Consider the following 25,834-nt stretch of genomic DNA (forward strand, 5'->3'; position numbering starts at 1 on the left):
ACCAGTGGTGGTGTCAGCCCGGTGCTGCCCTGATCCACCTCCTCACCCTGAGAGCTCTGTGGTTTGTTTCAAACACCTCAAGCTCAAGTCGCTGTGCTCCAGACGCTCATCCCCACTGGCTTCACCATCAAGATCAGATGGGTGCTTATCTCTGGACATTGAGGACTTGAGATGTTACTGTATCAAAAAATTTCATTTCTGCTGACTCACATTTAAAGGTACTATTTTCTTTTAAATCTGCTAAAGGGTCTTTACAGCTCCTATATGTGACTCGAGCAGTTCAGCTCACTCACCTCTAAGGATGCCTTCTCACTGTGCTCAGGAATTCAAGGCAATTAGAAACAATAATTTAGTAAGGCTGCACACTTACATTGATCACATACGTCCCAGGCAAAAGGAGAAGATAGTACTCCCCTTGTTCATTTGTTCTGTAGGGGCAGATATGAGGCCTTCCTTTGGCTTCCACGATGGCATTGGGAATAGGATTCCCATTCTTATCAGTAACTTGACCCTTGACACCTATGAAAAAGAGAGAGGAGAGAGATCACGACCTGTAACTGTAGTGAGCTGCCTCCTCCGAGAAAGTCGGACTGTTCTCTTGCTGGGTGCACTCAAAGGCTGTTTCACTGAGTTTGAGCACATCTAATAATATCACTAGTCACTTCTGTCTCACTGAAAGGAATTTAAACAGAATATCCCTGGTTGTTGTTTTTAATAGTTTACCCTCACGTTAAGTTAGAAAGCAGCAATATAATCTCCTAAATCTCATTTGCTGAAGGCATCATATACACTTATTGTATGTGTATTCTACTGAAGGGCTTAAATCTTCAGTACTGCTTTGGCATTTTTTTGCACACACCCCTCCCTTCTCTTTTTGTAATGTAAAATAAGTCAGCCAGTTCTCTAGTACTTCCCAAAGGCAGAATAGCAACACTGTCTGATTATGAAGTACTTTCCCTTAATTCTCACACACCGTCTTTAAGGCAGCACTGGCATTAGGCAGAGATAAAACAAATACTTTGGGCAATAAAATGCAAGATAAGCAACAGATTTGTGCAAGCCCTTCAACTCATTATAAAGCAGCACTGCTTCACTAAGCAGCAGCTCTCCTCCAACTGCGAAGTCAGGTCACACCTAGAAAAGTCTTTTAAAAATACAAAATCCAAGTAGCAAAAGACCCACAAAACTTGTGCTCAGGCACACATACACCTCTAAAATAAATTACTGCCCCAAGGCTGCTCAGGAAAGCAGAGTCCGTGAGGGGATGTATGGTCAGACAGCGCCTGGGGCCTGTCCTTTGCTCCTGCCCCAGCACATTTTAAGCCCCTTGCACTACTGTAGTAGCACCCATTGCCCCTCACCTGACATGCCTGAGTTCTCCTCCTTTACCCATCCCTGGCCTTGTAGCACTTCATGTTCAGAAGCTCCCAAGTTCACACCAGAGCTCCTCCCGCTGTGAGCTGTGACACTGACCCAGGCTGCTGAAGAGTTCCCACTAACCTGGCCTCAGCTTCACCTCCCATCCCCATTCACATACCCACCTAGGTGTACTTGTTTCATATATTCAATCAGAGCAACTTTGTTGTCTCTCCAGAACTTTTCCAGCTGGTCTGCTGGAGGATATTTACAGCATGACAGCTCCAATGTAATTTCAAAACATTGTCCCCAGACATAGTTGTAATCTTGCATTCCACCTTAAAAGTGAAATAAGAGAGTGTTCAGCTACAAAGAAGCACTAAGTTCCAAGTAAAAGACAAACAGAAGAGTTAAAATGCTGGTCCTTGCATTGTACCAGTAAGAAAAGTAAATTAGATAAATTATTCCTCAATTTACTGCCTCCTGTGGAAAACAGACTTAATTACTCTAGTTACACATAGAGTGGTGTTTTCTAAAGCACAGTGGCATTTTGGGAATGATGACGATTCTGGCTGAGAAAGGGTGGATCTTTGACTGAAATTCATTCAAGCATTTCCAACTAAATTGTGGAGATAAATTCATTGGTTTGCCAAAGCCATTCCAAGAGCCTTTTATATGTCTTTGAATTCAGATGGTGAAAGCAATACACAATGCCACAGCACACAGGGCCCATATTCTATTTGGCTACACATAAACAGGAATGAAAACCTTTATTTCAGTGATCAAACAATTTAAAAGGATGATATATGAACAGAAGATTGGTTTTCTTTCTTAAAGGACAAGACCTTGGTGCTAAGGAGTGTGTGCACGTGTGTATAATCTATATAGCTATTGCAGGCCTTAAGCAAGGGCACAGAAGCAGCCAAACAGCAGTGACTGCCTCATTCACTTGTGTAATTGCTAGCTGGGAGACTCTGCAAACACCCAGGTCCTGCTCAGAGAATCTGCATGAAATGAGTTGGCTTAATCCCCTCATCAGCCCTCTACTCTGGTAAAATCGCTGAACTTTCATCATCAAAGATGGCAGGAGAAAATGAGACATCATATCAGAAGCAGCTGAATAAAATATCACTGAGATTCTTACCTTCCAGCTGGTACCAAGAGTATCCATTGGTAATGCCTTCTGGAAAGGTTTGTCTCTTGTCACACCCAGTCCCTTTGTACATGCTGGCATGGTGGGAAGAATAGGTTTTTGCCAGGTGAATAAAGACATCATCATCTGGAGATCTGCTATAGCCTTTCGAAGAGCCAGTAACTACAGAATGAAGACAATAATTGTTTAACTCTCATTACTGATAAAGCATACAGTGCTGGCTTACACACAGGATAAACGTTTCCCAAATAGCTATATTAGGCAGTGAATTTTTATGGGGTTTATCAAATTCTGCCCATCCCAGCTCAAAAGCTAGAATAACCTTGCAAGAATCCTTATAAATTTTGCTTTGGTACAGCTAATGTTCCTAAACCAAATCAGCTGTGGAGAAGAGAATTTGTTATTAGCTTACCTGAGTTACCATTATCAAAGGTGTAACTGGCAACCAGGGCACCCCCATGCAAGTTTGCTGAAAGAACAAATGTTTCATTTTTTATCCAGTTCATTACTGCTTGAGTCTCTGGCTGAATGCTAGCGTTGTTATATTCAAAGGCATCAGGAAAATTTCTGTTCAGATCTTCTCCATTCCTGTTGTACCTTAGAGGGGAGAGAAGACATTCACATTACTGTTTTGCCTATGGACACCTCCACATCACCAGCCTCTCAAGTACTCTAGATCTGTGGCATGGTAGTGTCATCAGGAAACAAACAAGATGACCATTTCTTATTTCTGAAGCATTAAGATGATGGACTTCAGTTTGATTTCTAGCAGCACTGGAATTTTCATAGGACACAATAAAACAATTCTTCTGTTGTATCTCAAGTGAAAACAGTGCATATTTAACATGCATATGGTATGCACACAGCTACATATATGTGAATTAGAAAAACCAGAGCCAGATCAGGAGGATGTTATCCTTCTGTATGTGTTTTTCCCACTTGCAAAGAGGACCAAGGTAACTACTGAATGGCTGTGTCCCTTGTACTGCCATATCTCTGGTCAGAGAGAAAAATTTGAGTCAAACACAGAATGTATTCTCTTCTCCCTAAACTCGAGGGTCCAGCCTGTGCAAACGCTTACTTGCTTTTTCACTCAGACAGGTCAGTACAGGAGTAAAGAGGGTATCTGCTGTCAATTGTGTTAATTTTTAAACTCATTAGTTAAACTCTATTTGACAGCAAGGGGATAAAATATACCCCCCTCCATACAAGTCCCATCTATTTGCTGAGAAATAAATTTCTTTCCTGATAAAAGGATGGCCTACACTGGTCACCCAAAGAACTAAACTACCTAAACTACCTTTTCACTTGTTTCTGATGTTGCCATGGCCAGTGATCCAAGAGAAATTCTAGCTCATGAGTTTGCTTTTTCCGCACATTCCAACTTTGTGCCTTTGGCATTTCTTCCCATTCTCTCACTCTTTCCCTATTCTAGCTTGTTAAGCCTCTCATCCCCTTTTGGCCTCTGCAATGGTTACATTAAAGAAAGCAAAAGTAGCACAGGATGCAATGCTAAGTTGGTTGCATTTTCTTTTCTGTTAGGTTTTTTTCCTAGTATTACTATTAGTGCTACTATAGGTACAACTATTACCTATTATAGTCAGCTCTCACTGCGTAACTCCTCCCTCTTACTTTATCTGCATTCACCATGATCTTTAAATGCACTGCTAGAAGTCCACTCAACAAGCTTAGACACACCTTTGTCTCATTAAGAAGGGTTACAAAGTTCTCCAACTAAAATAGATCCCTGTGGGTGGAGTTTTCCTTCTTTTCTTGTAGCACCCTAAAGGTGCTACAAGGCAGGGTCTCCTGCCTAAAAGGTGAGGTCATTACACCATTCTGACCGATTTTCTCTGGCTGCACCACATATAAACACCAGTCTGACTCAGTCTTCACAAACTCCATGTTGTAAAAGTGCGTCTTCAGAACGGCACTGGAAAAAATTAGCCCTAACACATCTTCTAGACTATCCTCTCCACCAAGTATGATTCAGTCTCTTGGCTATCTGCGATTATTGCTCCCCACCCATTTCCTTTGCCTCTCCCACCCTCATAAGCCACTTTTACCTTCCTCGTGTGTAATAACAATCAGGCACCTCTGTAGCTTCAAATCCATCAGGATTCATTGTTGGCATGATATGAATCCGGGTATTATTGAGTAACCGGGTAATAACTGGGTCATGTCTATAGCTGGTCACCAGGAAGTCTATCAAATGGAGCAGGATTTCTCTCCCAACAGTCTGTATAAAAAAACATAAGATTTTATTTTAAGTCTGCTATGGAAGACAAAAAAAGAAGAAAATAAATAAAAAAAAAAGACCCACCACCTTGCACTTTCAGGTTTTTCTTACTGGATTACACAGACATACAAGAGCATTCTAATAACACTGGTTTGTTTTATGCTCTTCCCTAAATACATTTAAAGCAATTTCATAGATGAAAGGAATCACTGGAGGGTTTTCACAAGGGTTTTAAACCCAGATCAACCAGAGCTTTTTGTATAATGGGAAACTGACTATATCAGCTAGACTGCTTAAATCTTGCATGGATAAGGCACAGCCTTATCAAAAACTAAAACTGCCTGATAAAGATCATGTGGGCTTGGGAACGCCCCACTCTGTTTTCTCAGCCCCTCTACAGTCACAGGTCTGTTCTGATGCCCAAGGAACCCTGGGTCCTGTACAGGAGTGTCAGTGCTATCCATCACCACTTGGCAGTGATAGTTCAAAAGAAAGAAGAAGCCCACCACAATTCCAGAGCAGTCTTTTCTTATTAATCCTCTTTTATGGAAAGTCGACTTTAATACAGGATCAAAGAGGCCCCATAGACACTTCTGTTATATTCCCTGCTACACTGCTTTATTTTAATGGCGTGAACACATGCATTGGGGAAACCAAATGTGTACATAAAACCTTAGAAAAAGACATGGAAGGACATTTGGATGCAGACTCTGAATCAAGGAAAGGCAGTGGTAGAGAAAAGCTAAACACATATTTTTGTTCATATAAGTTTGTATAAGTTATGAAAGCTGACAGGACATCTCCCTTTATCAGATTTCAGGTAAAATAGTGGCAAGTTCCAGACCCCAGAAACCACTACTGCAGTGTTTACTGGACTATACTTTCCAGGGGCACTTTCCATAGCACTGTGACCCATGCTTCAAGGGCACTATAAGGTTCCTAGGCCCTGCTTGGAATGTGAACAAACCAAGATGTGCAACTAGATGTGCTCTAGAGACAATTTATTTTTACTTTGTCTCCAAAAACAAAGCTTAGTAAATCACTGCAGGCTCTATTTCAGAGCCACAGCATCTCAGTATTTTTTAGAATGAGTCTTGCACCACTAAGGTGGAAATATTGCAAAGAATTCTTTTTTCCAAAGTGAGGAACACGGAGTGGCGTTACCAGATGAACCTCATGTTGCAGATACACATCTCCTTGCTTTAAGATTACATTAATAATTTTTTCACCGATATTGCACAGAACATTCTGAGTTGGAAGGGACCCGCAAGGATCATTGAGCCCAACTCTTAAGTGAATGGCCCCTACAGAGATCAAACCCACAACCTTGGTTTATTAGCACCATGTTCTAACCAACCGAGCTAATCTCAGGTAAAAGGTAGGTAGAATCAAGCAGGGAAAAAGCAATATTTCTCCACAACTATTTGCTGCACTCATTATCTTGTTGAATTTTCACATTGGTGCATTTTAAGTGGCAAATTCTGCTTTTGGTGTTAAGGGAAATGGGAACACAGACACTATCCAGCAGGACCTCTGCCTGGATACATGATGGGGCAGGAGAACTGGGTGTAGCTGCTGTTCATGTTGGGAACAAACCATGTCTTGCCAGTTAGATGCCAATTGCTGTTTATTGCAGAAGAAACAAACAAACAAACAACGTAGAGCCAAACCTGACTCGGCTAAGTTGTGGATCACACCGTTTTAAGTGTCACACCTGAAGGCGGCCATGGTCTCTGAATTGGTACCCAAGCAATTCTGCCATGCTGTTTGCACAGGGAAAAAGGAGGAGCCCTTCTCTTCCCACCTTGCCCCCCAGTAGATTTGTTCTTAGGTTTTACCCCTGTTGCTGGCCTCCTGCAAGCCACCGTCAAGTAATTTGCTAGGGGAAGCTGCATTACTGAAACAAATATACTATGCCAGTAACCAGGTGGTTCTTTTTGTAGACACTACAGAAAATGGGCTTTGAAAAAGGGGGGGAAGGTACCTAACTTCTTCCATTTCCAGTAGCTTTCAAAGCAGCACCTGAGTAGGTGAAAACAGACCGGTCTGCAAGTTTGATAAATATACTCTCTGACATTTACAAAGAGATGCAACAGAACCTGTCTTGCACAGGCAGCTCTTGAACTGGGTGATAGACATCTTGGGAAGAATATAGGGGTGGGTGAAGAAAGGAAGGGAGAGAAACCAGCCAAATCATGGCCCTGGGCATGAGAGATAAAGCTAACAGACTCAGAATCAGCAAGAATGGCCCTACCACAGAGACAGCTAAACTACAGGCAAGACTGCACTGCTGTCTGGAGAAACTGGGAAAGGGTTCTTCTTTTACTGTACTTCTCTTCAGTGTCTGACCAAAAGAAAGGGTAGAGAAGCAGGAAAAGAAAGGGGAAAAAAGATAAAGAAAAGTAACAAAAGAAGGTGATAGAAAAGGACAATATTTACAAAGAATGAAAGATGACCAGTTTTTCACAGATTACATTCCTTGAACTTAAAAGTTAGCCCCAGAGTTAGTTATGCATACAGTATTTTAAAAACTAACTCTATTTTATAGGAATCCTTGTATAACTATTTTTGTACCCAAGTACTCAGCACATTAAACAATTCAGATTATCTCTGTCATAAGAGAACTGGTCCTCTTATCATTGCAGTTGAGGGAGGAATATACTTATTACCACTGTTTTGGTGGGGCGACAGAGATGGTTTTATTTGGGTCCAGAGTACCCTGCATTTCTTGAGAAAGCACATCTGGAGGAGTCTGAAGGAGAGGGAAAGTCTTTGTTTCTGGGAACCTATAGCTCAAGTTTTGATCAAGCCCTTGGAAAGCATCTGCTGTTCAGTCAATCTTTACCATTACTACAGAGGTCAGCTGTACCTGTGGATAAGAGTTATGAGTTAGTTTTACTTTAGAGCTTCAAATAATGGATCTGGATACACTGAAGGTAGGTTGCTGACGGTAAAGTCGAGGACAGACACCTTAACCTGCCTCAAGTCCCATACGAAGATAGAGAGAAGAGCAGGGGACAGCATTTATATGCTCTGGGGCTTTGAGAAGATATAATGAACATTTGGTTTTAATTGCAGTATCCCAAGGGTGATGCCCAGGTGTTTTGTTCTTCTGCAGTTCACATGAAGGGTGAGAGAAAAGTAAAGGAAAGCCCTTTCTCCCAGCTCTAGAGATGCAATTAGACATTAAGTTTCTCTGTGCACTTTCAGCTGTCAGTTCCCTCCTGTGCACCAAAGGGAGAAAGTCAGCGGGAAAGGCTTTCAGTGTTCCTCGGGGGAACTCTTGAACGAAGAAGCGCGCGTGTGTCAGGGCACGGATCAACGCTGTAGAAAAGGGCGTGACTGCTGTTTCAGTACACGTATCCCTTAAACTTTCTGACTCTCCCCTCTGGCATGGCTGTGTCAGCACCCTGCTCAGCTACCGGAGGCCTTACTCAAGAAGCCAGTTAGAAGATTAAGGTTAGCTTCAATTGAACCTGCACTATAACACTTTACTGCAGCACCCCTGGTTTTAGAACATTGTTGTTACCACATGATAGAGACCTACTACAGACCACGGGACTATGGGTGGATGGACTCTGCCCATTTTTATTATTAAAATTCTTTCCTTAAATGTGGCCTGATTTTTAAGTTCAACAATGTCGAAAGAAAGATCCAAACCATCAGGTAGGACCTGTTTCAGGGCAACACAGTCTTGCCAGTCTCCTTGCTTGAGCCCCAGCTGCTCCACAGGCCTAGTTCAGCATACCAGGCACAACCTCACGTAAGGAAGTGGAGTTAGAGCAGAGAAACCAGTAGTCCATCTTGGTTTCCCACTTAAATGCCACACTTACAAGATGTTATTTCTAACACTTGTACAGCAATAATTATTATGCACCGCTACAACACACCCCACTGTGTTTGTCCTTCTTTATTATAATACACCAGTGTTAAAGTGACTGTTTATGCAAATAGTTTGGCACACATACATTTATTTCTACAGCAGCAATCACTATGAAAATCTGACAATAGCACATGTATGACAGGGAAGTGCAGTTCCTTGGTTTATCACTGAAGGAAATGGCAACACAAAGCCTGCTTTTGAACTAGTAACTGGTGTAAGTTGTTACTGCCTGGACAAATTCCACACGCTTCTCAGCACAAGGCTTCACCTGGCTGATAAATGGATAGCTTTTTCTTTTCCCACTCAGAAGAGTGTGAGGAAGATAAGGAAAAAGGTAACTGGGGCAAGGCAATGTTGAACTGTGTTGAAACAGATCTCAGCAGCACCCAGCTTTTTTTAAAGTCTGTTGTTAGCACTGAGATTTGATTGCTTTGAATTTTGAAACCTCTGGTGCTTCTGACCTTCTTAACATTACATCAGCTGATACTGAAGCCAGGTGGAAAATAGTTCACAATGCAATTTTTTTAACAAATATTTTTTTATTTTCTAGAGCACATATTATTTCTCTGCACACCACTTCCATAATATATTGCACAGTACTAAGGACATAGGAATATGTGCTGAAAATAGCAGATTGTGTAGTATGTGGACACAATTGTTTTTGTGCAAGTGGGTGATAAAAAACCAGGCTTTTTTTCCATAGTGGTATTTTGATAGTGTAAATGTAGCTTCCATTTATTTTCTTGGAAATAAGAGTGAGAAATTCTATAAAAGAATTAGTGTCATTTGTTTGTTAAGCTTTTTTAAGTCTCAGTTATACTGATTACAAATAAAACTACTCCAGTCCTTACTCACCTAAGCCCTAATATCTCAAAAATCTTATGTCATGCCATATCTCAGGAAACCTTATTGTGGATATGACTATGTCTATGACGACATGGAAAATAGGATATAGGTGCTTTAACTTATTTCACAAGATAAGCCAGTAAAATAAACATCCTTTCATGTAGGTTAGCTCAGACATATCAGTTCAGGCTCAGTTTCACATAATGAAAGAGGCAAAATACTATTACACTAAGAAAATAAAGCAACCAGAAGTGGATGCTTTAGGAGAAAAGGATTGGTATCAGCATTGCCATCCTGAGGAAGATGTTATCTGGTGATGGCCCAGTAACACTATAGCTGCAGAAAGTTAAGAAAGCCATATACTTAATACATTAAAGGGAACAAGCAGAAACACACAGGTAGTTTACAGTTTGTTCAGACATGCTGTGATATACATGGTTTAGGAACAGCCTTCCAATTAGATCCTATGGTTCAGTTGTATAGAATGGACTCAAGTCACTGGCACAGCTGGTCCAAAGGTGATAGGTCTACTCCATTTACGACTTCCGGGTGTTTAGGGGTTTGGTTGTGGTCGATGTTAAGCGGAATGAGTTCTTCCCCAGGGAGGAACGTGTGAGCGTATAGACTGAGAAAGAGAAGATCTTTCAAGCAAGACTATGAGGCTGGGACAAGAGAAGCTGCTGCCTAATTCAGAATGGGAGCTGCCCCAGAGCAGCAGGCAAACTCTCCCTCACCTTCCCCAGTGCAGACTCTATTAACATTTCACAGGCTTATGCATCTTATGCAGTCTATTAGCGTCATTTTGATGAATCAGTTTAAATTAGTTTTAATCTGGCTTGGGTTAAACAAAAAGTACTGCTAAAGATAGTGTCCAACTTCATACAGTCACACAAAGAACAGAAGTCTTTTGTTGTCTCTCTGTCAATCTGGGGCAAAAGTTCACTCTATTTGCCAATGATGAACCCAAAAGCAATTCTTTTAAATCTTGGCTGGTTATGTCTTAGAGCATTACGAAAAAATCAGCTAGTTCTGAAAAAAACAACTCTTTTCCTAGAATTGTGTACTCACATTATTTTATTAGAACTTCCCTATTTGGCAGCTCTCCAAATAACCTAGATTTTCTTCCAGAAGCATGTGTGAACAGCCCACACACATGCAATTCAGGATCCTTCCCAACTTTTATGTTTTAGGAGCAGCTGGCCAGCTAACTCAAAGTTAAGTGTCGTTTGTGTGATCATGACAGGTTAGAAGGGCAGCATGACCAAACAACACCTGAGAACAGAATTTTTCTCATTTTGCATCATTTTTGGAAAGCGTCACTGAAGCACAAAAAAATCTGACTGGATCAATGAAGCCACAATCCCACAATTTGAATTTATGAAAGACTCTGGCACACAAATTGAAGCTTGTCATACAATTGTCATACAAAACTTATCTGCTTAACATATTGAGAGGGTAGTCGAATCTATCCCCAGTGACTATCCAGCAGACTCTTAGATTAGGGAAAAAAAATTCAAATTCTCCAATGCCTCTCTATATGAGGAATTCATTTCCTGACATCTGAAATACATTTACAATCAGATAAAAAACAAACACCAACTGTGCATTATATGTATACACTAAAAAACCCCATTAGGCAAAGATCATCATGAGGGCCTGAAAGGAAGAATAGCTCTATTTCCAGAATGTTCCCTAGGTACATGCTTGGTCTAGTGAACAAGTGAGAACATAGCATGCCACGTGCTATATGGTACCCAGGCATCTCAAGGATCAACCCTGCTCAGACTGTCTGGCACTGTGTCTGACTTTAAAACAAAATCTTGCCTCGTTTCCTCATGAAGACAATAAAAAAAACTTAGATCCTAGGCAGTGATTTGAGTTGCCAATCTGCAGCAACTCCCAACCCTATGGATATGCAAACAGTGCTTGTTTCTATGTTCAGAGCTCCTTGTATGTATCCAGTTGGGCAGTGATAATGGCACGGGTGCTTCATTGTGGAGGCTTCAATATATGTGGCCTTTTGCAGTGCAACAACATCGGATATGACAGTCATGCCGTTCTGGATGAAATCATATCTCATTCTCCACCTCCTTCCCATCAAAGCTAAGTGATCTATAGTCATAGGTTTGCCATTCCCTTCAGTGGGGACTGTCATACAGACTCTCAGTTCCTAGGCACCATGTACTCCCCTGCTGACACAAAACAGGTTTCAGGAGCTGCAAACCCTGTCTTGGGCATCCAGTAATACATTTGAAACCACAAATCAGCTTCTTCCCACACAGAGTTAAATTCCAAATCAGTCAAATTTCCAGCAGCACTTTTAGCATAGCCACTGTCAAACAAGGTGAAATTAGTCTAACTTGGGGAAAATTCTTTGCACAAAATGTCATAAGTGCCTGTAGGCATGCAAGCGTTCCCACACAGTATTGTTAATAGTAATAACTTGTAATACATTGCCCTTTACACAGGATGCACTTCCTACTACACGTATTTTTCTTAGTTTTGGGAATTCACAGACTAGCATATATGTATACACACTCCTGTTAAATTATTTAACCCTCACATGAAGACTGCACAAAAACATATTGAGTAGTTTAAACTTATCCTGAACATGACTAATATAAGCAGGTAAAGCTAAAGAATAAGGGAAACAGAAAGCAAGAAAGTACTATAGAGGAGAGTGAAGCTTTGATTCTTTCTGATCCAGATTCATGTACTGCACTAGGAAGGCTTATAATCATCATTCTCTTATTTATCATTAATAAGTGGGCATTCCTCCCAGAGCAACTTATTTGCTTTGGAATTGCTTTTTGTTTTGTATTCACTGTGTTAGCTCAGGTGAATTTAGGTGTTCCTAGCTTAAGGTTTCCAAGATAAATTTTCTGCCTAAAATAAATAATTTGATGCTTCACAGTAATTATTATTTAATCTTAGGATGTATTTGAAGAGATCTATCAGTCATACTCCATGCCTAGGCAATAATAATGTACAAGCAAACTACTGAATCTGACTCACTGACAGGAAAGTTAAAGCCTCTGGGTTTCATCACTTGGAGAAGACAAAGCTCTCTCCTTAAGAGAGTTTTTGGGTGCAGGATTGTAGGACTTTTCACTATGATGTCAGGTCTGCTAAAGCCTTTCCACCAAAATAAGGGAACTTTATTCTTAAAATTCCTCAAGAAATACACGCATATTATGTCCTCTTTGAGTTATGACATACCTCAATAATAAGTAGCACATGCCAGAGAAAAGTTCACTCTAAATCCCTGATAAGTGTATTTGGTATAAATGACATTGCAAAAATTGAAACGTACCTCATCCCCATGCATATTAGCAACATACTTGAACTCTGGAATGCCAATCTTATGATGGGTTGGAAACCTTCCCAGAACAAGAACCCACAGGTCTCTACCTTTAAGAGGGGAAGGGGAAAAAACATTTTTTAAACAAGTATAAAATCATACAAACCTTAGAAGAAAAAGAATAAAAAGAATTGGTCATTAAGGCCACCATACAATTTCTCATATTTCATTGGTACCCAGTCAGTCCTATATATAACATATCCAAGTAGACTGTGGAGTGCTTTTATTCTATGAATATATGCCATATTAGTTATAGGAACAAATACACTTTGCCTTCTGACCAAGTATGTAGTAAACCCTGCAATTTCTACAGCATTTAGCCAGTACTAGAAAAGAAGGCCTTTTTTTTTGTAATGAACATTTTTCAAATAAAATTTAGCAAACAAGATCACTCTTCCCCCCAAAATATTACCTTATAAGGCTTTTCTGAAGTATATATAGAAGTCTTCATTATCACAAAGAAAGAATATCTGTTTTTCTACTAAAGACAACACAAAAAAGCTAAACACATTCATGCATTACTGCTCAGAAAACAGGAGGTACCAGGAAGAGCTGTATCAGAGACATATTCCAAATATATCAGCAGGGAAGAAATTAATAGCTACAGAAAGAGTATTAGTTAGGACCACTAACGCTGCACAGGAAGCTGAACTTTAAGCAACAAAATAAACAAACATACATACATTTTGGAAGTCCTCAGTGGGGGGGCAATTTTTGTTATTATTTTTAGCAATACTGTGGCATTTCAGACCGCATCTGTAAAACTCTGCTTCCCACTGGTCTGTTCATTGAGGTGGAAAACTCAAGTTTCAGTAGATGGCAGCAATGAAACTGGACCAGTTCTTTGATAATAGCAGTCACAGCTATTATTATTGCTAATGCCCAGAGCTTTCATGCATGGTACCTGTCCCCAGCTCTCACACAGGGCTATCTGGGACCCGTGAGCTGTCTGAGAGGAGTCCAGCCATCACTGTTACTTACAAGAAAGAAGAACGTAGGTGCTGCTATAGGCAGTACTATAAAAAGCATTATTTTGTAAATCGTTGTGGATCATCAAATCTGCAGTAAACAAGCTTTGGAGCATATAAATTTCCCATTCCTCAACCCATGACCTCCATGGTCATGCACATGCCACAGCACTCTTGTTTTCTTTTCCAGCTGTGTGACTCACAGCAGTTATATCACAGGGGTCATGGCTTCAGGAATGGGAGAAAAAAATTGAAGAGGACTGAAAGAACACTGCAAGATGCACAGAAACAATTATAAGAGGTAAAACTGAAGACAGTGGTTCCCAAACTAAATTCTTACTTAATAGGTTGAATCAGTCTCAGCTTAGGAGACAGCACTGAGCTGACAGATACAATAAGGAGTGATTGCAGAATCCCCTGATTTTACAGTTACTCTAGAAGACATTGCTGTTCAACCCTTGTAACCATATGCTATCCACAAAGCTGTGAGGTGCTGCTACTGACTCTTTCATTAAAGGACAATGTGAGAAAGCAATCCATATTTTTAAAAATAATTTTGTGGTAAGTGATCTGGCAAGGAATCTAGTTGTTTGGCTTTATTGCATGCAGAGCCACTGCTTCATAAAAAAAAAAAAAAAAAGACAAAAGCTTGACTTCTGTAAGCTTAGACAAGTTACAGAATGGAGAACCCAGAGCTACTAGCTTTCAAGCACATCCTGCTTCAAAAAGGAGAGCAGTCCTTCTCCCCTCCAAAACCTCTACAGGTCTCCTCCAATCTCAACTATTCTGCAATTCTGTGAAAACACATGACAAGTTTTGCTGCAGTAGCATATTTTTGGAACCAAAAACAATCTAGTTGTGAAAAACATATGCTACTGTTATTTATAAATCAAGCACGGACAACAATCTCAATTTAATTTCCATCTCTGCAATGTGTCATTCTCTCCATGGTTGTATCCTGAGGCAAAGAATTACCAAGGAAGGCCTTCCAGAGTGCTCCTATGAGTCTTTGCCCATATGCCCTTTAAGTCATTCCTCCCAGCTCCCATTCCCTCTACTGGAAGGAAATTTCAGACATCCTTCCTTGGTTCCAGCGTATCAGTTGCCATGTGGACTGCTGCACCAACCAAACCTGCTTTCAGTTGAGACTGCAGCCTTCTCGCCACGTCCCAAACCTAGAGTTGACTCCTGCGAACCTAAACGTGCAGCTTCCCTAGTGAGGGGTTCATCAGATCTAGCTGCAGTGCCAAAGAGCACATCCAACATCTAAAAGTCAGCAGTGAAATTATCAGATTAATGTAAAAAGGACCTATATTGGAGACCTGATGGTCCCAGTTCTCTCCCAGATAAAGATAGATACAGCTAAATTGTAACACACAAGGTTTCCTACAGAGGAAACCTATGCCTTCAATAAGATTGTAAATTTATTCAGGTCTGAAACTGCCCATTATCAGCATGAGTACCAAGCACACAGGGTTTCAAAATATCTCAGAGCCAACAGGTTTAGTGAATTACATGTAAAAAGACTTTTCAGAGCAAGTGCAAATTAAAAGCATTACTTTCCTCAAATCCTTGACGATTCCCTGCACAAGCAAAAAGCAGTGACTTAAAAGGCGAGATGATTTAATGTCCTGAGCCTGCACTAAACTAACCAATATATTTACTACATTTATATTACCTTTCTGTACATAATTATTATCATAATATATAAAATAACCAATTGATCACAGCAGCCAAGCAATGTAGTCTCTAGAACATGAAGCATCCTATCTCACCAATAACCAGACATTAAGATTAGCCCCTGGTTTTATTTGCAAGGAAGCAGATCACAAAGGCTATTTCAAATCCAACTACCAGCAATGACAACACCCTCATCCACTGCTACAGGCTTCTTGAAGTAACTCGTGAACTAATGTAGAACAAGGTGATATTTTATAGCCACTTCCCTACAGCAGTACTAGCAACAACTATGTATACACTCAAACAACAAGAGTCCAAGTACAAGTAAAATGCTCTAGATGTTTCCATCATTTAAGACTTTTTACAAATAATATTTTATTCTGTTTTCAAATTTTAAAAAAAGTACTTCTAATGGCTTGCCATGAGCAGTGCTCATTCCTGCTGCTCTCACTGTGAAATTGCCCTCATGGGAAACACAAGGAAGAGCTAAGTATAGACTAACATTAAGTACTGATGTAAATTGGTCTTTCCAGCATTAGTATTTAGACTGTTTATAGTTTGTGTGAGGGCCATCTAAATGATAAACACTCCCATGAACTGAGATACCAATTATTTCCTGGCATTTCCAGTTTGTAAGAGGTATTAAACCTCCCACTAACAATTAAAATAAATTCCTAGGTCTGCTCAGCCTGCAGTACTGGATAGTGTACCTATGAGGAATGATGTAAGATTTCTTTCCATATGGCAGTAATTAACTGTATATAAAAAGATTCAGCATATGGATGGTTTCCTTTAATCAGTAAAGCCTAGATAACTCTGGATTTGTACCTGAGGTGAACAACTAAGCTTCCTCTCATGCTCTGAATCAACTGAACATATAAAAAACCCCCATTTCTCACTGCCAAATTGCCAAACTAGAACTGACATCAACTAATTAGTGAACTATATTTTGAGTAATCAAGACAAACGTATGTTTCTAACTGTGTGTCTCAGGACAAGTAACAAGACTTGTTTTGGAACAGAGCCAGACAACACAGCTTCTAGTAGAATGAGCAGTCTTTTTAACTTTTCAAAGTATTTCCTAGCATTGCCACAGTTCACAGCATAGTATTAGTATTCTAAAGAGACCTACAAAATCTGGTAATTAAAATGGAGGAGTGACACTGATCTCCAGATCTAGTGAAAAAGAAATCAAATCAATGTGTAGATGTTGGAGTCTGGATTGTGTTCTGAATTTTATTTCTACTTTTCTTCACTTTGTTCTTTACAGCTTCATTTACGAAAAACTTGTCATTTCAAAGAAAGTCATGGGTAGGAAATGAAGCGAAATGACTGGGCAGTGCCTCCAACCCACTGTCAGTACCAGGTCAGGCTAGGCTACTGATTCAAAAGTTTGCTGGGAGGACCAATTTGACCAAGAAAAAACAATAATCTCATTACAGTCCTCCTGGATTGGCCACGTGTTTGCCACTTCATGGGTAGGAACTGCCGTAATGATGATCCATGTTGAGGCAGTCCTGCCTCGAAAGGACCAGGACAGAGAGGACGGGAAGAGAGATTGACACTCATTAGAATGCAAGATCACAAAACAATTTAGTCGTAGAAACAATTATTGAACAGCCAAGGTTGGAAGGGACCTCAAAAGATCATCTGGTCCAACCTTACATGGGAAAGGGAACCTAGATAAAATTAATCGAGCACTCTGCTAAATTGCACCTTTAAAACCTCCAGTGATAAGGACTCTACCTCATCTCTGGGGAAGTTGTTCCAGTGAACGATTGTTCTCACTCTAAAAATTTCTTTCTCATATTGAGATTAAACCTCTTCCAATGCAACTTGTATCTGTTGCCCCTTATTTTTTTCCACGTGGCTCCTTGTGAAGAGAGAGGCTCCATCCTCTTTGTAGCCACCCTTGAAATACTAGAATCCTATGATGAGGTTCCCCCCAAGCATTCTTTTCTCCAGGAAGATGAGCCTCCTTCAATCCTTTCTCACAGGGCAGATTCTCCAGCCCTTTGATCATTTTTGTAGTCCTCTTTTGGATCCTCTCCAGTTCGTCCACATCTTTCTTGAATTGTGGAGGCCAGAATTGGACACTGCACTCCAAGTGCAGCCTCACAAGCACTGAGCAGAGTGGGATGATCACATTTCCATCTTAGCTAGTAATGTCCCTGTGGATGCAGCCCAGGATCCAATTTACCTTCATCACTGCAGGAGCACACTGCTGACTCATGTTCAGCTTGTTGTTCATCAGGCCCCCAGGTCCCTTCCAGCAAGGCTGCTCCCCAGCCACGCAGATCTCACCTGTACTGCATGCTTTGGTATTCTGTCTCAGGTGCAGGATTTTTAATTTGTCACTGTTAATATTCATACTGTTCTTGATAGCCCACCCTTCCAGCCTATCCAGGTCTCTCCAAGATGGCTTACCCTTCTGAATTGTCCACCTTGCCACCCAGATTGGTGTCATCAGCAAGCATGTTGACAGCGCTGTCAATTCCATCATCCAGATTACTTATGAAGATATTAAACAGTGTAGGGTCCACTATGACCCCTGGGAGTCACCATTTGTGACAGGCTACTTGCCTGAGTAAAAACCATCAATCACTCTGGTCTGTTAACCAGTTTCCTAGCTATCTCACAGGCCACCTATCCAATCTGAATCTTGTCAGTTTGTCCAGGAGAAGGCTGTGTGAAACAGCATCAAAAAGAGTTTACTCTGGCTCTAGATCTCACTGAATACTTACTTGAACTACATAGCTCTGAACATAGCTCACACAATACTTGCTCTGACATTGGCTAGAAAATTGAGGGTTTAGAGTTTAGGTCCAGGCCTCAGATATGAATCTACCTGCATCCATCTGTGTTACCTACAAAAAGTACATAAAGCTAGATGATGAAAAAAAGACAACATGACATTATAACTAATCAAACTAACGACCTCAAAAAAACATACTTTTGAGATTACCTACAAGGCACAACAATTTACTTTGCTTTCTATTTCACATCCTCTTCCTAAAACTTACTAATTTTTACCCTTACTTATGCCACATTTGGCAACAAACTCTACAGGCCAAATCAGGGTGGTCTGCATACTATCCAGAAAGACGGGACCCTAAGGTGTAGGGAAGGTCACTTTAGAAGTACGAAAAGAAGATAGAGATGTAAAATAAAAAGTTCAAAGAACTTAAAAGTTTTGTCATTATTCTTCAGATTGTTACTGGCTATTGATATTTCAGCAGTCCTGAGAACTCACACCATCGGGCCTTAATCTATTACGCTTCACACAAACTCTTAAAATGTTTGTGACTCCCAAAGTACACCACCAAAGCACTGGAAATAAGAAGGGGGATAAGACAGACAAGATTCTTTTCAATGAGAAGATGAGAGGGTGGTGGCTATGCTGTAGGCATAGCTTGTGTCAATCATGCTCAATTCCAGTATAAATAGAAGAGCTTCAGCCTAGATTCTATGATGAGAACACCAAGTAACAGCAGTGAAATAAAAACATACCAGCTGATTTTTACAACAGCTTCCACTGCAAAAGCAACCTTTACATAATTATGGTTTGACAGGAGAAACAATGCAAATAACTAGAATCTGCATTACTTATGCAAAAATATCGTGGGGAGATAGGATGGCATAAGAGTCACTCCTTGATAAATTCTTCTATAGATATACCACAATTCCCACATAATCTCTCATACACTCTTTAATCCACTTTAACTATGCATACTAATATTGAAAACATTTCCCTAACTGCATTTGGCAACACATTCTGCTGTGTGTTGTGATACTCCATTCTCACTTGCTACCTGTAACACTAGTGTAAATCTATGTTAATTGTTACCATGCAAGATACTAAGGCATTTTACAGTTTTCTTTTTGCTGCAGAACTGTATCAGAGTATCTTCCCAGCTGCATCCGACATCTATTTTCTGAGATTAAGTCAAACTATGTTTATTAATACAACAAAAATTCCTTATCTTGCAGGAAGAGGGGAAAAAAAAAAAAATCAATCCCAGCTTTATCACTTATAACTTTTAAATCACATTCACAGTAAATCTTTTCCCTTGCTAACACAAACCATTATTTGCCTTTTAATTTTTCTGATCTGTACTTGTGTTCCCTGCAGAGTTCAGTACTGCCAACATGTAACGTAAGCATACAATTGCTTCCTATGTGCACACACATAGGCAAGAAAATGGAAATAGAAACATTAAATTGTCATGTATAACTTCATACTGTACTTCCAAGCTTCAACAGAAAGACAAAGTGTTTGCTTCTCAAGGATAACAGCAGGGCAACACTGTCTTCCAGCAAAACACTAGCACAGCTAATGGAGGACTTCAGGATTAATTCCCTTTTGCTAAGCAAGCACCAGCAGCATCCATGCCCTGAGGCACGCCGATTTGTCATCACCAATTCAGGATAGAAAATCAAAAGCCATTTTGGAACTTGTTTTCTGCAAGGGTACTGCCCAAAAGCACACATGGCTTGATTCGGATTCTAACAGAATTTGAGGTACTAGTACATTATTTGTGAGTTTAATCCAGCCAGACTTTTGAGCAAAGCCTTCTCAAAATAAGCTACACACTTGAACCTGGGATCAGATAAACATCTATATGAACAACTGTAGTACATTAGATTCTTTTGAGCATTTATCCTCAATTTCACTATGCCATGTTTTCATGGTCCACTGAGACAGAATGGATTATCTAAAGATTTGGCCTATAGTAGCATTGACATTAGTAATGAACAAAGTTGATATCCCAAGAAGAGCTAGGACACTTTAAATATAAGAAAGTTTTCAAGGTATTTGAAAAGATTAAAAAGATACAGATCCATCACATACGTCAACCAGGCAAATGTGGCAATATTCAGCATGGTGCTTAGATAAGCAGAAAAAAGCCAAAAGAACTCAAGGTAACATTAGGCTGTGGGTCTACCACAGCCACTGCTTAAGGAATACGTGGGAAGAGACCAGAAGTATTATTAAAGCTCTTTCTCCCAAGGCAAAAAATAAATAAAAGTAACAATTTCCCACTGTTCAATAAGCCCCTATCTACTCCCAGAGATTATACCAGCCAATCCAATTTAGAGTCAGCCCCTTATAAGCAGAACTGTCGGAATAACCAAAGACTCTTTAAAAAACACCAGATACTGTTTATTTGTATCCAAAGCACTTGAGAAGGGAAGGGAGTCAAAAGAGTTCATGGTTCACATGCTTGCTTATCTTCCTAAAAGTTTACAAATCTTTTGTTGATTAGGACATCCATAGCTGCTTTGGGGACTTTCACAAGACTTGTATCTTATGAGAACAGCAACTCTTTCTGTCCTAGGTACATGTAACTCATCACTGTACCATTTCTAGTTTTCATAATCAAGCTGAGCACAAAATTATGAAATTTTTATACACAAAACTATGAAAAATTGCTAATGCAGAGAATAGTCTCTACAATAGCACCTTATAGATTATTTGAACAAAAATGAAGAAATAAAAATAAATTTGTAAAAGCTAAACAAAAACAAGGCAGAGGGAATACTGTTTTCAAATTAATATATACTAACCTTATTCATTATTGCTCATGAAGAATATGAGAACACCACAGACACACAGAATAGACACATAGAATTACTCTGAACAGGCTTTCCCCCCTGTTTACACTAACTGGTTTCATATTTACTCCCAGAAACCAAACAGACTATTTTTCCTTTTCACTCTTGTTTCTATTACCACAGGGTTTTTAAACCTAGTTCTAAAAATGTGTACTTTATTTTCTGAGACAGCTGTGAAACTGGTAGGCATCTAGTAATTTTCAGGAAAGCTACTGTATACATAAAACAAATAAGTCTTACCCATTCACAGTAGTACCATTGGACCATCATGAATAAAGCGATTGCTTATAACACAAGCCAGGCACAAGAAGAGTGGTTGGTTGTTTTCAATTGCAATTTATCCCCATTCAGGAGTTTTGTTTGGCCTACCCTTTTGCCACCAGAGGCAGAGGAGGTCAAAACTATTTCGGCCATGTAAAGGCAAGAGAGGGAGCAGAAAACCAACTGTTCATATGTGGTTGAGAAGTTACTAGAGCACTTCGAGGGTTTCAGTGCATTGCAGTGCCTCATTAAGAGACTTGCTATGCCTACCCCATAATATCTGGGATCTGTCAAGGATTTTTATGTTTGCCCCACGAATAGGAAGCTCAAAACAATGCGCATCTCAACGTTGACAAGCAGAATCCTACACGTTTAGACAATGAGTAGCTTCCTCCCTTCCCCACTAATTTTTTTCAACCTGCTGGAGGGGGGAAAAAACAGAGGACAGACTAACTTTTTAAAAATTATCCAGTCCCTGTCACAATCATCTATTTCTGTCTTAGTTAACTAACAAACTACATTAGCTTGACCAGTTGCTTCCAGTTTCTCTCTCAAAACAGGTAACAAAATGTCTCTGTAGAAATATTAGTGACTGGCTTTTAGAAAAAGTAACAAAGACACAAGGCAACAACTAAAATTCAGGCAGTGTTATTACCTAAAAATAGAGGAAGTTAGTCCTTAGTCTCTTGAACAAGCATGTTCTGGTGGTGTTTATTTCTTCTTGGGATTTTGAGATCAGCTTAATGCAGTTGTGTATCAAAGTAAGTTTTGTACTTGGACCTATTTTAGGTACCTCAATCAGGAAATACGCTTTGATGGAAACATCCAGGTTGCACGTTGCTAGAAGTTCATACCAGGGAAGACATCTGTGCCTGCCTTATTCCTAGAATTTTCTCTAGCTGTTCTTTGGAAAAAAGGATACTGAATCAGACTAGACTTTCAAACTGATACAGTAGGACTATATTTCTTACTGAGAACATAGTAAACTTTTATTTTAGCTTTAGGATAAGTGTTACTTTTTTAGATCTGCTCAAGCTCTGTTTAAATGCCTCAGGTAACTGCAAGGCCCATTGATGCAGAAAACATTGACTAGGGACAAACAGGAAATGTAACTCAACTGTCCTAAATCCACTGTGAGCTCAGCATGCTACATAGCAGCTACAGTCATTTAATTAAATAACTCTAACTGCCATGGTCTGACCTTTCCCATAACAATAAGTAAGTCCTAGATCTCAAACTGGAGAATCATCTGCTTAGAAGCATCCTCTAACCTCTTTCTCACATCTGAGCCACTGCATAGCTTATAAAAGTGACTGTGCCAGAACTGGAACAGTTTACAGGGAGGGTATTCTCTCAGCTGGGAGGAAAAGAGACCTAGAGCCAATCCTATGCATTATTTGCTTCTGCAGTTCATAAAACTAATCTTCCAATTAATAAAAACTTCAGGAAGCAGAACTTTCAGAAAATTCAGAAATCACATGCACATCCAGATTTCATTCAAAGAAAAATCTCTCTCTTATGCAAAATCATGCACAGAACAACTGTCTAATGAACAAACGCTTCAGGGTAAGAAGGCACATCTTGCCTATCAACTAATTAATGTATTATAAGTAGGTCTCCATGTACATATGTGAACTAGCTGAACCCAATATGCCATACCATAGTAAAGCATTAATTGGGTAGCCCTGAGAATAAGCAACACTTGTAGCTCCAAGGATCTAAGGCCAGAGGTCCTAGGTAGAAACGCCATTCAGAAGGGATGCTCTTCTCCTTTTGTGGGAAGTGAATAGAGAGCTACTAGAAACGCTATTCTACTAAAAAGCCTCATCCTCTGAAGGGAGGTAGGAGTGATGTGTTACTGTGCTCTCCTCAAGCTAGAAGGAGAATGTAGACATTCACCAGCTGGGTCAAACTGAGGCATAGGATAAGAGTTTAATTTCTATAAGTAAGTTTGTGATCAGGATCATACTTCATTTACATGGCTAAAAATTTATGCACTATACTCCAAAACACGGAATCCTACAAGAAGTGAGGGGGGGGAAACATTAATTTACATCCACTGTGTATCATTGTTAGTATCCTAAGATGTGTGTTTTAGCTGGTTTAAAAACAAGCAATCAAACATCCCAAACACAAAATCTCTTACATACTTACTTTCTCAACACCAGAAAAGGATATGGCAACAGACAAGAATCTAACTGCATCCCCCAGCTGCAATTGCTGATTCTATGTCACACAAACTCCAGAGCATTGCTAACTTTACTGGTGTGAATTACAATATCCAGTTGTCAATTCTCTCTACTTCTAAACAAACATGGAAAGCTGTAAAGCCTTGCTGAGGGGACCTTTATATCTCTGAAGAAAAGCTTGACAGATATATTCTGCAACTAGATAACAACAAAGCAAGGGGTAGAAAGTAAGGAGGAGGACAGATTTTTTTCTCACAAGGCTGGTTTTAAATAAATGCTGCTCACACAAACAGTGGAGTATTTCTACATAGATCAGATCTTTCCATTTTGAAGTTACAACATAAAGATTTCAGTACTAGATAACAGTTTATATATGAGAAATGTTTGATCTATGTTGCTCGGATAGGTTCCCTTCACACAGTTGTTTGACTTTATTTATTTATTTAGGCTGGGACAGAAATGTCTGACATGCTACATTTCCCAGGAAAAAAAACCCCAAACCAAAACTAAAAAAATCCCAACCAATCAAAATCAAAATTTTCCCACAAAGTTTTCTGCAAGTGTATTTAAGTAGCAGAGAATATAAAAGGCGAGAAAAAAACGATTGATCAATTCACAACAAGCATAAAGAAGACTTAAGCAAATTATTCTGCTTTCACTGCAAGAGAATACAAATGTGCTCAGTGACTGCACCTGCAAGAATAATATTTTAACTTATCAACCTTTTAAACATCTGATGCTGACCAAACTACATATTTTTTATAAATGATTTGTGTGAAAAGCATTGCCATACTGACAGGAAAGCAATGTTAATCTAGTTATCATCAGACAAAATACTGGTATTTGGCTATTGGAGGACTGATTGCACACAAACTACTTGTGTCACATTACTTGAGTCAAAGAGCTAGAGGATGCAGTCAGATGATATATTAAACAATATTTTACCTTTTAAAGAACTTTTAGCTTCAGTTAGGACAAATAGGCTTAGAATTTGAAGCTAATATAGTAACGGTGAGTTCTATTTAAGCACAGAATTTAGAGCAAAGCTCAGTTGAGAGCTGAAAACTTTTAAAAATCCAGGCTAATACTTTTTGGTTTTAAAGTCATGATTTAGCTTTGACTAGACAAACCCTGAAGGAGCCAGAACTCCTCCTCTTTTTTTTTCCCCTTCCCATCACAGTGACTCACATAATATGCTGCATATAGAGTTTACGAGGCTGTTAAGATCAAGCCTATCCATGAAGCCAAACCTTTTCAATAATAAAACGAACATGTAAACCTACCTAGAATCTTGTTAACATACATTTATATGCCACAAGTACTGCCAAAGACTAACAAAAATGGTTATGAGGAAAGACACCAAAAAGAGCAAGTGGCACATAACAGGAAAAAAATTTCAGAAGAGGAACAGGCAAGCATGGGTAAAAGTTTAACTACCATGGTAAGTTTTAGATGATTTTTACATGAAACTCTGGACTGGAGCCAAGTGACTTTAGTATGATTTGCACAAGGCCTTTGGAATGGAAAATGTCTCGTTCATTCTTGTTTCTAAAAATGAGCATTGAAAAGCCTCAAACCTTATATTACCTATACATGCCATGCTTGCATGATGAGCCTAATTCACAGTACTAAGGAAATTTGTGGGGTGGGGGATGAGGCGGCAAGGGAAGAGTAGACATTATCAAGGATTGGAGACAGGAGGAAAGCCATCTGCAGCAGTCAAATAGAACAAAAAGAAGGTAACACTTCTACACAAATATACCTCACATCACGTAACTATGGAAAAAGATAACTGTAATATTGTTTTTAAAGACATCACATTCCCTGTGAATTTTCCTCTAAACAACTTGTTTATTTTCCAGACAAAAAGAATCCTCTCTATCACATTTGATTTCATTCTTTTAAAAAACACTGGTACTAGCATTTAGTTTGTACAAACATTTAATCACAGGTAACACTGAGAAACTTACCTCAAACTACACTGGCATGTATATAACCTTCTCATTCTATTTTGTAGAGTGTCAGAATCCCTGAAACTAACCTGATAATAATTCCAGTAGAATACAAACATTTTATGGATACGTATTTCAGCTTTGTTTTCTCCAGCAATAAAACTTGTTTTCTAGTATTTTGAAAACATCCAGAATATAAGTGTCTTTAATTTAAATTCAATAAAATTTACTATGCACTTTACTATTGATGGTAGTAACCCAGGCTTCTTCCATATTGTGTCACAACAAGTAAAATAAGTTCCTAATTTTTCCCAGGTAGACATAATTTTT

At 39.4% G+C, this 25,834-nt stretch overlaps 1 protein-coding gene across 1 annotated transcript in view; it reads right to left on the reverse strand.

Annotated features, from left to right (window-relative positions):
• The window catches only part of CPM (carboxypeptidase M), a 32,827-nt gene that overhangs the window by 973 nt on the left and 6,020 nt on the right, over nucleotides 1-25,834 (reverse strand). The window contains exons 3-8 of the mRNA XM_027679678.1: nucleotides 12,791-12,888; nucleotides 4,576-4,748; nucleotides 2,922-3,106; nucleotides 2,501-2,671; nucleotides 1,542-1,694; nucleotides 371-519 (exon numbers count right to left, since the gene is read on the reverse strand). Coding sequence (XP_027535479.1) covers nucleotides 371-519; nucleotides 1,542-1,694; nucleotides 2,501-2,671; nucleotides 2,922-3,106; nucleotides 4,576-4,748; nucleotides 12,791-12,888 — 929 coding nt within the window. The remainder of the gene's footprint in view (nucleotides 1-370; nucleotides 520-1,541; nucleotides 1,695-2,500; nucleotides 2,672-2,921; nucleotides 3,107-4,575; nucleotides 4,749-12,790; nucleotides 12,889-25,834) is intronic.

This window comes from Neopelma chrysocephalum, unplaced genomic scaffold (genome assembly GCF_003984885.1).
Source record: "Neopelma chrysocephalum unplaced genomic scaffold, ASM398488v2 Primary Assembly neopelma1_59, whole genome shotgun sequence".
Lineage (NCBI taxonomy): Eukaryota > Metazoa > Chordata > Aves > Passeriformes > Pipridae > Neopelma > Neopelma chrysocephalum.